The 16031-nt window shown below is 41.4% G+C and overlaps 1 protein-coding gene across 8 annotated transcripts in view; it reads left to right on the top strand.

The window, feature by feature from the left end:
* LOC130161342 (microtubule-associated protein 4) overlaps nt 1–16031 on the top strand; it is a 115195-nt gene that overhangs the window by 44448 nt on the left and 54716 nt on the right. For 6 of the 8 annotated variants that reach the window (XM_056364575.1, XM_056364576.1, XM_056364580.1 and 3 more), the window contains 3 exons: nt 6585–6698; nt 7728–7814; nt 10752–10940. In XM_056364575.1, coding sequence (XP_056220550.1) covers nt 6585–6698; nt 7728–7814; nt 10752–10940 — 390 coding nt within the window. The remainder of the gene's footprint in view (nt 1–6584; nt 6699–7727; nt 7815–10751; nt 10941–16031) is intronic. The other 2 variants (XM_056364579.1, XM_056364577.1) reach the window with 1 other exon arrangement.

Below are 16031 nucleotides of genomic sequence, written 5' to 3'. Positions count from 1 at the left end.
ATGCAGTGTAGTCATTTATAATGTTAATGTAAAAGCTGCTTGATGTATACATCATGAGTTATGTCTTGGCTTCTTACAGATCCAAACTAGGCCATGGCCTCTTTCCAGAAGGAAACATTTCCCACCTGATGAAAGAGGCAATATATATTATACATATATATTCTAACTCACAGAGGAGGGTTCAAGGAAAAGTGGTGTAACGACATCGGCCTTGTACGATGTGCTTTTCTGCACAACAGAGGTTACCCTTGTTTGCCACTGGATTACTAATGTGTCTCTTCTTTATTTGGCCCCTGGTCCTGTGGTAGCCCTGACCCAGCCAGTATGGTTCATCTGTCCCATCTATGAAAGAGGAGAGTGGGGCAGAGGCTGTGCAGCTGGAGGGCAGAGACCAGCCCTCACAATGTCAGCTAATGAGAGGACATAAGAATGGAGAGCTAGCTGGACCAGACTTCGGCTGAGTAATGATCAGCAACCGCAACTACTGTGCAGTTTAGTTTAGATTAATTAGCTAATAGCTAAATTAATATATAGATTAATTTAGCTATATTAGTCTGTATAGCTAAATTAATAGTTATCATAGGACATGTTAAGCTTAGGGAGCTATTCACTGAGTCTGGTCCATTTTCTGTAGCACAAGTTTCTTGTGTTTACCTTAAATAATTGGTGCCACACATTTTGAATGTGCAGTTTATTTATACTTCCGCCTGTCGCACTTGTCACATGAGCACAAACTAGACGCAGGGTAGAAACAAATAAGGATGGGTGGAATTTCCTTAGTAATGATTCACATGGTGAATTTTGCATAATGTACATCCTCAAGAAAAACAACAGGACTATAAAACTCTCCTCTCTTCTGCTGTTAGTTACTCTTATTAACAGAATTTTTTAATGGCTGTTTATCTGTTGAAACCAAAAATATTTCCTGCAGAATCTTTACAATAAAAGCCTACAAGCAAGATGGGATTGTGTCCACTGGAAGACTTTTAATGTGAAATGTCTGCAGGAAGTGATGAGTTTCACTGCTAGTGTCATTGAAAAAAAAGGCAAAATAGGACACCTAAAATCATTTAGTCAGTAGCAACACTTTTCTTTTAAAAGAGAGAGCACCAGCAGAGTTTCACATGACTGTTGTTGTATTAATGGAATACAGAGTATTTGCAGACACTGTGGCTCCGTACATTGTTTAACATTCAGTTGTGTTAGGGCTGCAGAGTCGGACTGAATGAACTAATTCTACGTAAGTTTAGCACTTCCGTTTCACCGTTTCCAAAAGTTGAATTAAAGACTCAATGAAAACCTCAATGATCTGCGAGGCTTAAATATTTAAATGAGAAAATTCCGAGGAACCTTCAACCTCAGCGGAGGTCTACTCAGAAAGATAAACACCTGTGTGTGTATATTTTATGAATAGAAGGGGGTGTGGTCATAGCTGCAGCGTTGCAGATATGGAGAGGTAAAAGTTGTAGATAAAGTTGGGTGATTGAAGGTAAATGTTTGGGATCAACTAAAGAATGACTTGGTCGCTGCCAAGTGGAAAAAATCTTGCTGATAACTTTGCTATTTTTTTCCCTTGATTTTAAGCAATTACTATGAAATGAGTCATCACCCACAGGGACTGAAAAATATGCTCAAGCATATAGTGACATAATTCCTCAGAAACACCATATATGGTTTTAAAAACCAGACAAAGTGATGAACAAGAAGCAAAGATTTTAATCCCAAACAGCCCGGTGTAATCAGCTGGTGAAAATGTCACAGGAATAGAAAGTGTAAATGTAGCCTGAGTCATATTTCAGATGGCAGGGATGTTATCATAACAAAGTCTGAATGGCAGCGTTCCTCCACTAACCTCCACACCACCTCCTCAGCTGATCCTGGATCTGCTGCTTGTCCTCAAAACAACCCTCACAAGGCTCCAGTGCCACTTCCGCATCTTGAGCATGCGTGAGTGGGATTAGGCAAGACCAGTGTGTGTGTGTGTGTGTGTGTGTGTGTGTGTGTGTGTGTGTGTGTGTGTGTGTGTGTGTGTGTGTGTGTAATCCAGGTATTAGTCATGTTGTGGGGACCTGGATCTGTCCACACAGTCGCATTATGGAGAATTATGGGGACAAAAGGCAAGTCCCCATAATATAAGTCATTAGATTCTAATTTTAAGGTTTTAAGGTTAGGTTAAGGCAAGTAGTAGTTATGGTTAATGTTAGAGTGAGTAGAGTAATGTCCTCTGAAGTCGTGCAGACAGGACTTTGTGTGTCTTCCCTCATGTTCTGTGTGCATTTCTCTGTCTGTGTGTGCTTGAAGTGTGTTTGCACGCCTTACTGTGTGCTTGCATGCTGCTGTGTGCGCATTTGTTTGTCCACATTAGTGCAGCCACAGCAGAGGAGCTGCGAGTGTGAGTGTGTCCTCAGACCCCTCTGAGACGATAAAGTTCATCCGTCAGACTGATAGCTGCTCCAGTCTGTCTCGCAATACTTCGTCCTCATACTGAGGTCAGCAACCTCCCCCCAGCAGCGGCAGCTCTTACATAATTTGGGGATTTAGTCCCACACTGAACACAGGATCAGATTTTTAATTCTTAGTGGCTGAGATTTTGTGACACTATCTGTTAGAGGGCGAAGGTCAACTCCTTGTTTCCTTCTAGGATAATTGGGGTTACATCAGGTCATCAAGTTTGATCCACAGATATATGTTGGAAAAAGAGAAGTTTAAAGCTTTAAAATCTCTCTAATATGAAGCATCTGTATGTTTCTTTTCAGCAGCCTTACTTCTGCCAAGGCTTCTCAGTAGCTTTTTGATAGATAATCAGAGACACTGCAGCGGGACCAGGTGGAGTTACATGACCTTTACACTTGTTGGGTGGATGTTTTTTTCTCAAGAATGTGGTCACACTGTACAGACTGCATTTACACCTGATGATCTGGTGACAGTGAAAGCTTAGACCTTCAAATTACATTAAAACTGCAATGTGTTCTGCATGCATTGCAATCAGCATTTACATATATGTTTCCTCATTCAAATATGATACCCACATACAAAATGCATGGCTAGATGGATATGGAGTCATTGTCTTTTCTACGCTATTAAGAAGGCTTGTCTCACTACATGTTTGTAATTTTTAATTTTTCATACAGTACATTAGAATCAGCAGCATTGTCACATATTGCTAGTTATTGCTTTAAACAGCAGGCCTCCATACAACTTTCCACATCTATAATACATCAACTTTGCTGTAGTAGCAACTTCATTTCACTGAACTCTTACTTCTTGTTTCTTGTATGATTTGTGAAAGACTGTTCAGTGATTTTTCAAAATTAAAACTCTCTGCACCACAAACTGTAGACGTGATAACAGCTTGACTTCAGAGAACACTGGTTTTGACATTTGAAAGCAGGCTAGTTTAAAGAAATACTCATAGTCTTCTCTTTTAATACATTTTTTACACCCAAGAATTCAAACGTCTTTCAACCCTGTGTGACCCATGTGATTTGAGTTAGCCAAAAGACTATTTTTCTGTAGTTCATGGATAGATGTTACAAAGTCATCCTTAAAAAGAATGTAAGATTAAAATGACAAATGTTATTAAAATAATTTATAACTATGCATAATGAAAAAGAGGCAGCACATTGCTGTTCTATAATAGAATAGACTGATGATCAGCGATGTCCACTTACAACCCGCTGACATGGGTCAGGCGCTGCATCATAACAGGTATTTTCATAGGAAATGAGAGAAGATCTTTGCAAGGATTTAAACTCTACACCACGGATCTGAAATTAGCCTTAGGAATCAGTCAGGCTGGTTACATATGGTGCTACAGAAGCCCAGGAGTGATTATCTTCTCTGTTCTAGAAAGACACAGTGGTTAAAGGTCCAGTAGTCATGATGACTGACGACACTGTAATAAGCCTCCTGTCGAGCAGTGACTCTCTACTAGGAACAATTCATGGGGCAGGCTCAAAAAAAAAAAGAAAAAGAAACACCCCCTCTCAAACACACACACACACACACACACATGCACACACTCACATTTGATGCATCACAGTTGGTCTTCCTCCCTCTTTCAAGCTGAGCAGTTCACCACCGGTACATTAAACACAGACCAGTGTGTACAGCATAAATCCAGCATGAAATTTCTCTTCTGGACTGAAGTGACCTCCCATAAAATGTTTCTGAACTAGGGGAAGACCTTAGGAACAATAATATTCGCTGACAGAAAAAAGTTTAAGCCTTAAATTCATAAATTCAGCTCATTTTGGAATTTAATGCCTCATCTGATATTAATGATAAACTCCAGTGTACATGATAGAAAGACCAGTTCTGGTTTATTTCAGCTCGTTCGTTAGTTTCTACTGGTTATAACAATGTTGTATCAATAGTAATTCTGGTCACGCAGCAACAACACAGATACAACAATGTCCAATGGGGTAAGAGACATGAGAGGTGAGCAGCCGTATCTGAGTCCAAATTCCTCCATCCCACCCTCACCCACATAAGGTATTTTTGGCTAGCAGAACACTGATCAGTTTTTCCTACAAAGTATAAATGCAAACTTGACTGAAAAAGAGATCATGTATACGCATCTACGTGTTTATAATGGGACATATCTATCAAGGTGGTTTGATGAAGGGGTTGAGTAAGTTGTGCAAAGGATAGGAACCATTGATCTAAGCCACTTTTTTTTTAAGGCAAAACTGAAAGTGAGCCCCCGTGAAATGTTTGTGAAAATAACTCATTGTGCAGGAAAACCGTGTGAGCACAGTGGGTTGTAAGCTGAGCCAGGAAGTAGGTCTAGAAAGTATGATGGATGTTTTCAGTGGAGAATCTAGGTAACAATTTCATTCAACAAAGATCTCAGCAATTAACTTGCCGAGTACAATGTCATAACTTCTAAAATTATCCTTTTAAGTGCCACTATAAAAGGCATGTACTCTAACTCTCTAGTTGTGTCAACTGGGTCCTCTAACATGGCTGCTAATTTTGCCCAAAAGATGTTTTCTTGGAGTGATGGGGACCTACCAGACAGTTACCAGCTTTGAGGTTATGTATTTGTGTAACCTCCCTCCCTCTGATTTAAAAAAACACCCTCTGGACAAAGCTTTAAATAAGGCTGTGATCTACCCGAGTCAACCCACATGGTTCAGTAAGGGCTGAAATGCAAATAGGGATACTATTAAAGGTTTTCATACCAGTGCCCCTGACTGCCCCTTCAAAGCTGCTTAGTCTGATTTCAGCACCTTGGACAGCAGCACAGCACAGCAGGGGAAACATCCGCCTGGTTTCCTGCAACGTTTCTGCTTCACTGGCTTAACCAAGAAGAGCAGAAGATGCTCGGCGCATGTTGTTTTGGCGAGGGGAGTCTGTTGTGACCTTGCACGTCTCCTGTTATTTCCCCAAATTTTTTGTTTACAAGGCAGAGAGAGAGACACAACGACAGAGGCAGACAGACAGAAATCGAGACAGCGAGGACGAGTGCTGCTGCACTAGTGTTTTTGAATCAATCAGTGACCCTGCCGACGGACTGTTTTCTGCATCCTGCAGAGACAGACAATGCACACTCCGCCATGGCCCCTGTGTGCGTCTGATACATGGAAGCGTTTGTGACTTTGGGTGGCGTCTTGTCTGTTCGCCTCACTGTCACCCTCTGTGGACGCTGCTGGGAGACGGTTGCCACTGGTGCCTCCCTCTTTCTTTCCTCCGCTCCTCCCCTCCCTCCGTTACTCGTCTGCCTCACTTCCTTCCTGTTTATTCATCCTTCCTTCCTTTCCTCCATTCTTCACTCCCTTTTTTCCTCCTTACATCCTTGTCTGTTCCCTCAATCCTCTTTCCGGCGTCTCTCTCATTCTTTGCTGTCTGTTACTCCTACTCCATCTCCCTCTCTCTGACCCTCGCTCGCTTTTCCCTCCTCTTCTCCCTCTATTCCCCCTCTTCTCCAGCCACATTAAATCAGCCAGTCGGGGTCCTTCCTCTGCAGTCCACTTAGGACCTCTGGTTGGAGACTGGCACAAGAGTTGAAGGGTGACTACAGGAGTAGAGAGGGAGGGGGTGGGCTGCGAGGGGAGGCGCTAGCTGGCGGGGCCTGGGACCTGAACCAGACAGACAGTGAGACGTCACACCAAACCCAGACTCCCTGACTGCGATTGCATTCTTGTGTGTGTGAGTGTGTGTGTCTCTCTTTGTGTGGCGATTGTGTGTGAGTGTGTGTGTGACTGGGGGTTCACAGTGTTAGTAGCTCAGAGCCAGCTGAGGCTGCAGTGGAGACAGACAGAGACAGAGGCACTGAGCAGCACATAGGGAACACCACTGCATGTTGAGTTGTATGGGACTGGGATATCTGCTTTTGGGAGGAAATTTGGCAGGTGAGAGTGCGTGTGCATGTGCGGGTGCATGTGAGCATTTAAGTTCACTATATAGAATTGTTTATGTTTTGTAAATGCCTGCTGCTTGGGGGGTAATTTGAGTGTGTGTTTGTGTTCAGCGGAGTGTGATTTGAACAGCCTCGTGTCATTAAATTAGGGTTGTACAGTAACACGTCATCAGCGAGGAGGGGGGAACTGATGTTTCGATGATCCATGTTGTCACTGCAGGTTGTAAGCTGACCTCGGGGGGACAGACATCAGCGTCACGCCCGGAGCCGCAGGGAGAGGTGCGGCCACTATCGTTTGACCAGAAACAGGCCTTGGCTACAGACTTTTTATCAGGTACGAAGGTCAACAGTCTGAAGTAACACTTCCGAATGCCATGAAAAATAAAAAATGCTACTTCTTCCATAATAGTGCAGCAATAGTTTTTCGGTGATTGTTATGGTGCTTTGGTGTCTTAACAGGCCATTTTAAGTTTTAAATAGGAACAATAACTGCTTAATAATTGTACTTATTGCATTTGGAGACAGCTGCACTTCATTTAGTGCATTTTCAGTGAATGTGAACGGTTGGATTTTGGAGAACTTTAACATAACAATTATTAACAGTGCTATGGAGTCAAGTCAGACTAGATCCATTAATCTTATGACTTCAATGACTTGTGACTTCACTTTAAACTTGAAATGAACCTTAATTGATATTTTCACCGAGGCCAAAAGTGAAAAATTACGGTAGAAAAAAGCTTTGAATCAGTCAGTAGCCAATTATGTCGCAGCAGAAGGGAAAGGTGCGTTTGGCAGTGCACACCAGCAGACAGCCAAAAAAAATGGCAGGATGTGAAAGAAAGCCAAGATTGTGACTTCCAAAGAAATGACTTCATTCCACCTCCAGGATGAATCGTAATTATAAAGACTTTTTATTTGAACAGAATCAGAATCAACAAGAATTTTGCAAAGGAATTTGCCTCTGGTTGTCTGTAGCTCTCAGCCAAACAAAGATAAATACTTACTTAATACAGACAAGAGGTATGAAAATAGATATATGAAAATGTAAAAACAATATACCTAATTTTCTGATTAGGTATTTGATGTACAGTACTGAACTTTCTGCAGTTTCATGTTGTGATTTCAATGTTTTTCACCTCTCGTTTCCCTCCTCCTTGTCGTCTACCTCCGCCTCACCCATTCTAAATTATTAATGCCTTCGTGACTAAGCACCACCTCCTTCTCATCTATTCCTTCTCTTCTTTTTCTCCACTGACTACCTCATCCACCCATCCATCATCTTCCTTACCTCTTTTTCTCTTTTTCTTTTCTTCTCCCCTCTTGTCATTGTCTTTTCCATTCTTCCATGCATCCCTCCTGCCAGCCTCCATGGCAGGTTATTCAGATCCTCTGGGCTCTCAGACCAGCTCTGCCCAAATGATGGATACTGGCCTGATGGCAGCTTTCTCAGGTATACCGTCCGTTATTTTCTCAAACTGCCTCTCTGAAACACTGATACTGATACTCTACTATAATAATGGCAGACTCTAACTCTAACTCCAAAAACATCTTTGTAGCATGTATTTTTCACGACTGAAACTAAGTAATACATTTGCCTTAGGAAGGTGTTTGCTTGCATCAGGAGCACTAATGAGTTTGAATGAAATGTTAACAAATCACAGTTTTTAACTGAGCTGCTAAATCAAATATTGCATTCACCATTAATCAACAAGAGCCATTAGAGAAACTGAGCGAAACACCCTAATTAATTTCATTATAGTACTTCCTGTAGTAACACCTGTTGCCCATCCAGTGCCTTTATTTACATACTGATTAGGGATTTCTTGCTCTGTAAACGTATTTCCTAAGCTTTTGACTTAATGATGGACAAAATACAAAACAGCCAGATGAGTGTTTTATACATTTAGGACATGATGTATGTGATGATGTGGTGTATAAGTTTAACAACCATGAGGTCCAGGATGTGGAGAAAAAAATGCTAATTGCAGAAAGTGCCATTATGCAGAACAGTGCTCTGGAGCCAGGGTTAAGTCTGGTATCTTATTCTGGGGTAGTGCAGTGTCTTTGATGAAAATGTAAAATGTTTTATTTTACTTCACTTTTCACTTATTGCATGTGGGTTTCAATCTAAATTTTAATTTGACAAACTAAATTTGTTTTTCTTGCTCACCTGACATTATCTTAACTACCTGCATTCGCTCTACTTTCAGACTCAGATAATGGTAATAGCATGAGTGAGCAGCTGTTAACTCTTTAGAGGAAAAATAGTTTTTGCTTAGGTAATGTAATTTGACAGTCTTCGTTATCCCTGCATTCGTTCCTATAGTGAGCATATAAAATGAACACCAAAGATACCAGATTTAAAATAAAATTACTTCACTTCCCAGACTTCCGCTTCAGTAGCTCTACATCAAGTTACATTATGTTAGCTTCTCTTCTTATAAATATTAGGCCGCTGGCCTGTGTTCATTATTTATCTATCTAAGCTGTTCTGTTGCTGTGTTTGCTTTGAATAATTTCAGTGGAATGAAGTTAGTCCATTTATTAGGTATTTTTTCCTTGCAAAAACATTATTAGCAGAGTCGTATCCCCATAGCTCTCATAGAAAAGCTCAGCTGTGCACTACTCGTTTTTGCAGAGGTGTTAGTTAGTCCTCCTGTTAGTCTTAATCCTTGAAGTCTGATTAAAATATTGTTTGAAAACGCCCAAAAAAGCATATTTTTTCTTTCACAGTTTATTTTTGAGTGGAAAAAAAAAACACACAACTGCAGTTCTCACCAGCCGTCAAATAGCAGCGGGTGTTTTCTGCCCTTTGGCCTCAGGGGCAGTAATGAGCTCACAACAGTGAGGCGAAGCAGGCCCCACTCTAGAAAACCTACTTGGACAAACTTGGTTTTATAAGAGAAAAGACTTCAAGGTTGAAAACTAGCTGTTTTTACAAACTTATATCGAAGAGACAGTCTCAGCGTCTGGGGATGGTCACATGATTTTTCGCATGTTGAAGTGAGACATCCAACATCTTGCAGTGATACTTCTGCTGTGAAGGGCGGGATGTAGAGTGGGCTGCTTCAAGTGCAACATCTCGCTGAGACACACAGTAACATTATTAACACAAGATGCTGCTTTTAGTGCAACAGGTCAGTTACATTGCTAAAACACTTCTTATGTTGTCAAGGTATAGGCTTTTGTTTGACCAATCACAGGCATGTATCTGTTTCTGAACGTGTAGCATTGTGAAGGGAAAGCAGCTCAGTTATGCTAGCAACAGAATCATCAGTGTGGCTGTAATTACAAGTTGAGGTCTTCTCAACTCAATTTCTATTCAATTTCTACATTAATGTCCAGCCTGCACTTCCATCCGGCCCTCATGCTGTTCCCACTTGAGATTTGTGCACAGTTTTTACATCCATTCTTTGGTAATAGTGTGTTGAAATAAGGGATTGACCTTTTAGAAATCCAGTTTTACAAACACGCATTAACCTTCAATCACTGAAGATCATCACAACAAACATGAATGGCATCTCAGTGCCCAAATCTTTTTGCTCATTAGATTAACTTTCTCATTAAAAATGTCACTTTAGTCCAACAACAGGCCTCCAAATTGCGGCTGTAAAATCCGGCCTGTTAGTTGCATGCAGAGCTGCTACTGTCGCTTACTTGGTATCTGCTGATACTCTACAGTGACACACACACACACACACACACACACACACACACACACACACACACACACACACACACACACATACACACACAGTATGAGCTATGAGGCTGAGTTATGCCTTTCACTTTGCCAACCTCTGCATACCCAGCTCTCACTGCTGCCTTAATGAGACCTGTCGTCGCTGGGCCACCGAATTACTGCTCCAGGCTTGAACACACACACATCCTTTTTCCCTAACCCTCTCTCTCTCTCGCTATCTCTCTCTCTCTCACACACACACACACACACACACACACACACACATTCTCATACAAATACACAAACAGTTGACACTTGCGTCCATCAATGGCCACCAATTGAGCTTAGATACCAATCACACTCCACACACACTCTTTACTAATCTCACTCATTCATGTGTCCCCAGGAAACATACACACTGTAGACAGAACATCACCCAGGCTCTGTCAGTTTTTATCTCACATACAGTGCATGTTTAGACCGCAGTGCTGTGATTGAACAGTATGTGTCATTTTGTTCGAGTTTTTCATTCCTCTTTTTCTCTCGCTCTGTCTCTGCTTTGTCACTGTGCAGTACAACACTTGTCCTTGTCCACCCACTGCCCTCTTACTTCCCCTCGTTACCAGTGTGCTTTTTCAGGCCATTGGTGTGTATTTGCTTAAGAATCTCCAACACTGACCCTGCTCATCTGCCTTTGTTCCTTAGGTTTCTCCCAACCTGGAGGGAAGGGGGTCACTGTGGAGTTGGGAGCTGCCCCCCTCCAAGCAGAGAGACCTCCTAGTATAGCAGAGCCCCAGCATCTTACAGCCCCAGCGGGGTTGGACGCCCCTAAAGAGCACAGCCCCATGCTGCCTGAACCCCAGGTTCCTCGCAGCCCTGTAGATCTGTCAGCAGGTAAGACACACGCAGGTTAGCTCACATGTGTGTCAAGAAAGCTGCTCTTCTTCAGTTCAAGTCACTGGAGCAAGTGCAGCTTCTATGTCTTGCTCAAGGGCATCTGAACAGAAGTGATGAGGAATAAAGGATTACTTGCTTTCTCTTGCTTGACTTTCCCAGCTGGTCCAGTCCACGTTAAAATGTGACACTGTCTTCAACTTCTGATTCACAGTAGCGTCCAAAAGTCTGAGAGCCCTTTGGTTTCTGACTTTTGGAAACCCACTGTATTTAAGCGTTAAATCAAAGGGAGCTGACAACATAACCTAATCTCCAACTATATGGACCTATCTGAAATGTTCTTCCAAAACCCAAAGTACTAATACAATAGCAGTGATATTCTTTTTCCTAATTGAAAACATGTAAAACTCTATGTGCACCTGATGAAGACCATTCCTGTATGTGTAAGGCAATGCTGAGACTAACTACATTAATTCTTAACTTTTAGACTACAAGGCATCATCATAACGAGAGACAAACCAACTTATTCTGTTTTATGTAGTCCATGCAATGTTTCTAAACAACCCTGCCAATGCTGTGACTGGAATGGTGAATTTTATCGGTTATGAATTGAGTCATGAGTTAATTTGTTGGAGGAAAAATGTGTCACTTAATCTTTCTTTAACAGAACTGAATGGAGTTAATGTTTGGTAATGTTAACTAACACTGAGTGGCAGGATGTAGGATGTGATGAATCAGTATCAGCAGTAGCTTTACACATTCAAATTAGCCTAGTTTGTAATGATTGCATGTGGCTGATACCAGACCACCCATTTAATAATGTCAGTGTTGGCACCAACACAGATCCTCCAAACTGGATCAGTGCACACAGCTTCAGTTTGTGTCTACTGGAAACACACAAGTCCTGGTTTCCAGACCTTTTCATTGACAAATGCTACTATTAGCCATTTAGATTATAGTGACCCAATTTTATTGCAGTATTTGCAGAGCTACCTCAACGTCATATATACATATATACATATATATATATATGAACTTAATATTGTATACAGTAGGGTCCAAAGGTCTGAGACCACTTTCCCATTTGGTTAAAATACCAGGTGTAGGATTTAGTGGCATCTAGCAGTGAAGCTACAGAACTGAATACCCCTCCCTTCACCCCTCCCTTTCCAAGTGTATAGGACCTACAGAGGCCTTCAGGTAACGTAAAAATGCAAACGGCCTGGGATGCTCCTTTGGCTCACCTGGTAGAGCGCGTACCATGAAGGCTTAGTCCTTACTGCCGTGGCTTTGGCTTTGCCTGATTTTCTCCTCTCTCTCTCACTGTCGCCAGCAAAATAAAGGCAAAAAATGCTCTAAAAACTAAATCTAAAAAATGCAAAAGGCCCTCTCTGGAGCCAATATTTGGTTTGTTTGTTCTGGGCTACTGTAGAAGCATGGCGGTGCAGCATGGCAGACTTATCCTAAGCTAATGCAAACACAAAGATTCACAGTTTCAGGTGATTATACACTAATGAAAACGTTATAAATATTATATTCCATTTCTGCCAGCAGAGCCCCCTACATCCTACACACTGGTCCTTTAAATGGGAAAATAGACTCGGGCTTATATATGACTGTGCTGCACTGCCTGATTCATTCCACAGAGGGGTGCAGTGTACAGATGAGCTGTCTGTCTTTGCTGTTGTATAGCTACCTCCCTACACACTCTGGCTCCGATGTGATTTAGTCATCCAGCTCAAGGTCAATGCTCATCTGATGCTGACATGTATAGGGTGTGCCATCCTGCCATGGCTTCTGGTCATATACTGTGTGCATGTGTCAAGTCTGTGTGAATGTGTGTGTGCGTGTATATAAAGAGAGAGGCTGTCTGTGTCTCTCGCTGTCCACTCTCTCTTCACCAGCCCTTCACCCACTACTGCCTCCCCTGCCCCCCCCCCCCATAGGGCTCCTCTCCAGTTCAATGCACATTTGATCCTAGAGAGCGTGAAGTTGTAGTTGTCACCATGCGGTGGCTTGTGTCACCTAGTAGAGCCATGCTAACATCCCATGTGGCCAGTGGAACCATGCACAAAGCATCACAGCAGCTGAGCCCCCATGGTTCACTACAACACAGCAGGTGTCCAGCAGACAAAAAGAGAGCAGGGTAAAAACATCTTCATTTGGAGAATACACAGCTGTTAGACTCTTTCTTGCCACCACAAAACTATGAACTGTGCAGAAATATAGATCCTGCTCCTCTTCTGAGATCCTAAAACTTGAGCTTTATGGTTGTTTAGAAGTTGATGTTGCCATCTGATATCCAGCAGGTGCTCATGAGCGGAAATAAAAAACAATAATTGGCAAGACTGATGCTCATTTTCATTTATTTCTTCATGTCTTCTAAAGGACAATTCCTGCAAAAAATAATCTCATGTCATACTGTGAATTCTCAAATCAAAGCTGGTATTCAAATTATGATTAAGTAAATAAAAGCCAGTTACTAATGAAATGTGTTCAAAACACATTGAGCGGGAGTAAACTTACCAAATCTATAATGGCTCCCAGGGCAACTTCAGTATAAGGTACATTTTCATTAAAACCACAAATGCTTTTCTTGCAGATGTTTCAAATTAAAGCCTAACTGGGAAGACAGTGATTTTGCCTATTGCACCTCTGCAGACTATAATTAGGGATGCATCAATTTGACTTTTTTATGATACTGATACTGGTTCTGATCTGTCATTACTGCTTACCATCCTAAAACAAATGTTCTCTTTTTCTCAGCATAGAAATCATACCCATTTACAAAGAAACTGTGTTTAATGATGAGTCACATCATGGTAGATACCTGATGCATTGAATAAGGTCAGTATTGGTCCCAGTAACAATCTGGTGTATCTGATCGGTGCATCCCTACTTTTAATGTGAAAGGTTTGCACAGGAAATGTTGAGTTTCGCAGATTGTAACTTAGTGGATGGAAACAAATGGATGAAACTTCTGTTAGAAAACTTTCTCATAGAAGCAGAGTGAATACAGCAGTATGAATTCATTAAAACAACATGAAAACATGGAACTGTTAAGTTTGCATTAACATGTAAGGCTCGTCATTAAGGTAAACAACGGTCGCAGCCACTATTTGAGAATGTAAGGAAGTGCAGGAAATGAGAAAACCAGTCATTGGCAACTTGTCTTAAACTGGCAGATGAAGTTCGTTCACAGTATTAATACAGTCGATCATGCTCAGGGAACTGGAGATTTGTTTTAATTGCCTCTGCAGTTCAAACAGTATCTACCAGAGACCAAAGAAACAACACTCCGGTTTGAATCATTACAACTGAGCAGAGCCTCAGTTTAAGTATGACTAGCAGAGTCACAGCTTGACTCACTCTGCAGCAGATGGAGATGATTCATTCACAAACAATCAATTTGTAACAAGCGATGAGGGCATAGAAAATGGAGACTGCTGTTGCTTGTTAACCCGTCAATGCCACCCAAGACTGTGTGTGTCTGTGTGTGCGTGTGCATAATCTCTCTACTGGTATGTGTGTAAACTACTGGGCAACACATGGTGACTCAACAATGCAGCAACCACCAACCCCCCTTTCCCTTTTACAAGATGCAGAGTTCAAATCAGTGAAACCCTGGAGGGACTCTGTCATGAATCTGAATTACACCCCGATATAGAGCAGAGTAGTAAACCAGATTTATCAGATTCATTGAATACCAACACAATGAATCCCTTACTGACCTAATTATATTTACAGTACATTATAAATTTTAGCACATAATTTATCTGAATCCCTATAAAAAGGTGAGTCCAAGTCCGGACCAGATGACCAGAGGCTCAGAACCTTCAACTGGTCATACTGGATTAATCAGGGCAGTTTACATTTATCTTTACCGAAGTACAGTAAATGTGGCTATCAATTGGCATAAAGTTTACGTCGTAGTCACTGGTTTAGCTTTCCGTGAACTTAAAGGTGCTCTGTGGAGATTTCTTGCATTCAGTTTTTCTCACCACATCACATTGTCCATTGAATCCTTGAGGTCTAAGAAACGTGCCAAGTACATTTCCTCCCTGATAAAACAACTGCGAAGTGTATTTTCTTTTTATTTCAAATCCCAGCATCGTTGACATCCATGTTTGCTTGCTAGCAGTCTTCTTCACTGTATTTGGTGGCATTATGTTACATTTATAGGCTCATTGTCATCACCAGTGGTTGATCAGGAGAATGCTGAACTGGGACCTTGAAAATTTGCTGATTATACATTCTAAGCAGCAAAGTTCCCGAATCATTAATATTACAGATATTTATAAAAAATAAAAATAAAATAAAAAAAGCAAAAAGAAAAGAAATGAGGGAAGGACCCAAAAGAACTTTTAATACATATGCAATGTACTGTACTATAGTGAATAGAAAGTCATGATTGTTTGCTGTATGTGAAGTCAGAAGGTTGGGAGCAATGCGTTCAAATTTGCCTGGAAGTGAAGGGGTGTGGATCCTTGTGCATCACTGTATATACACCAGGTTTAGGAAGTCTTATGGTGTTGTTGCAGGTCAAGGTCATTAACCCCCAGTAGCTGCTTCATACGCAGTGTTATATCTAGAAGAGGTTCTTATGGTATTTTTACACATTGTTTAATTTGCACTTGGAAAGCCATTAAAAGAACATTGTCATTCAAACAATTTATTTCTTAATTCAGAGCTATTTAATTTATGATTTTTACTAACTTGATTCTTACACCACCAGTACAAGCCTTAGCTTTAGTCCAGTGTCTTAATAGCATTTGATCAAAGTCTCATATGAGAACAGAAGGATATCAGCCAATTTGTGTGATGCTTTTTTGTAATTCATTCAATTGTTCTACTGTTGAAATGACACAGTGACAACAGTATATGTAAATGCAGGGGGACGCCTGTTGTCTGATGCTCCCACAGCCTAATGAGATTGTGCAACACAGCATTTAAGTCATTCTCCTCCACTTGGCTGATGTCTTTCTCTGCCTCTCCCATTTACAGTATAGAGAGCAGACTTCTGTCATGGGTTTGTTAGTATGAAATATGGCCCTCTTGAGAGCCACTGTACTGTATGGGGCCTGACAGCTG

This window comes from Seriola aureovittata, chromosome 20 (assembly GCF_021018895.1).
Source record: "Seriola aureovittata isolate HTS-2021-v1 ecotype China chromosome 20, ASM2101889v1, whole genome shotgun sequence".
NCBI lineage: Eukaryota > Metazoa > Chordata > Actinopteri > Carangiformes > Carangidae > Seriola > Seriola aureovittata.
Note: the sequence above shows the minus strand (reverse complement) of the source record. Positions and strands in the feature narration are given on the sequence as shown.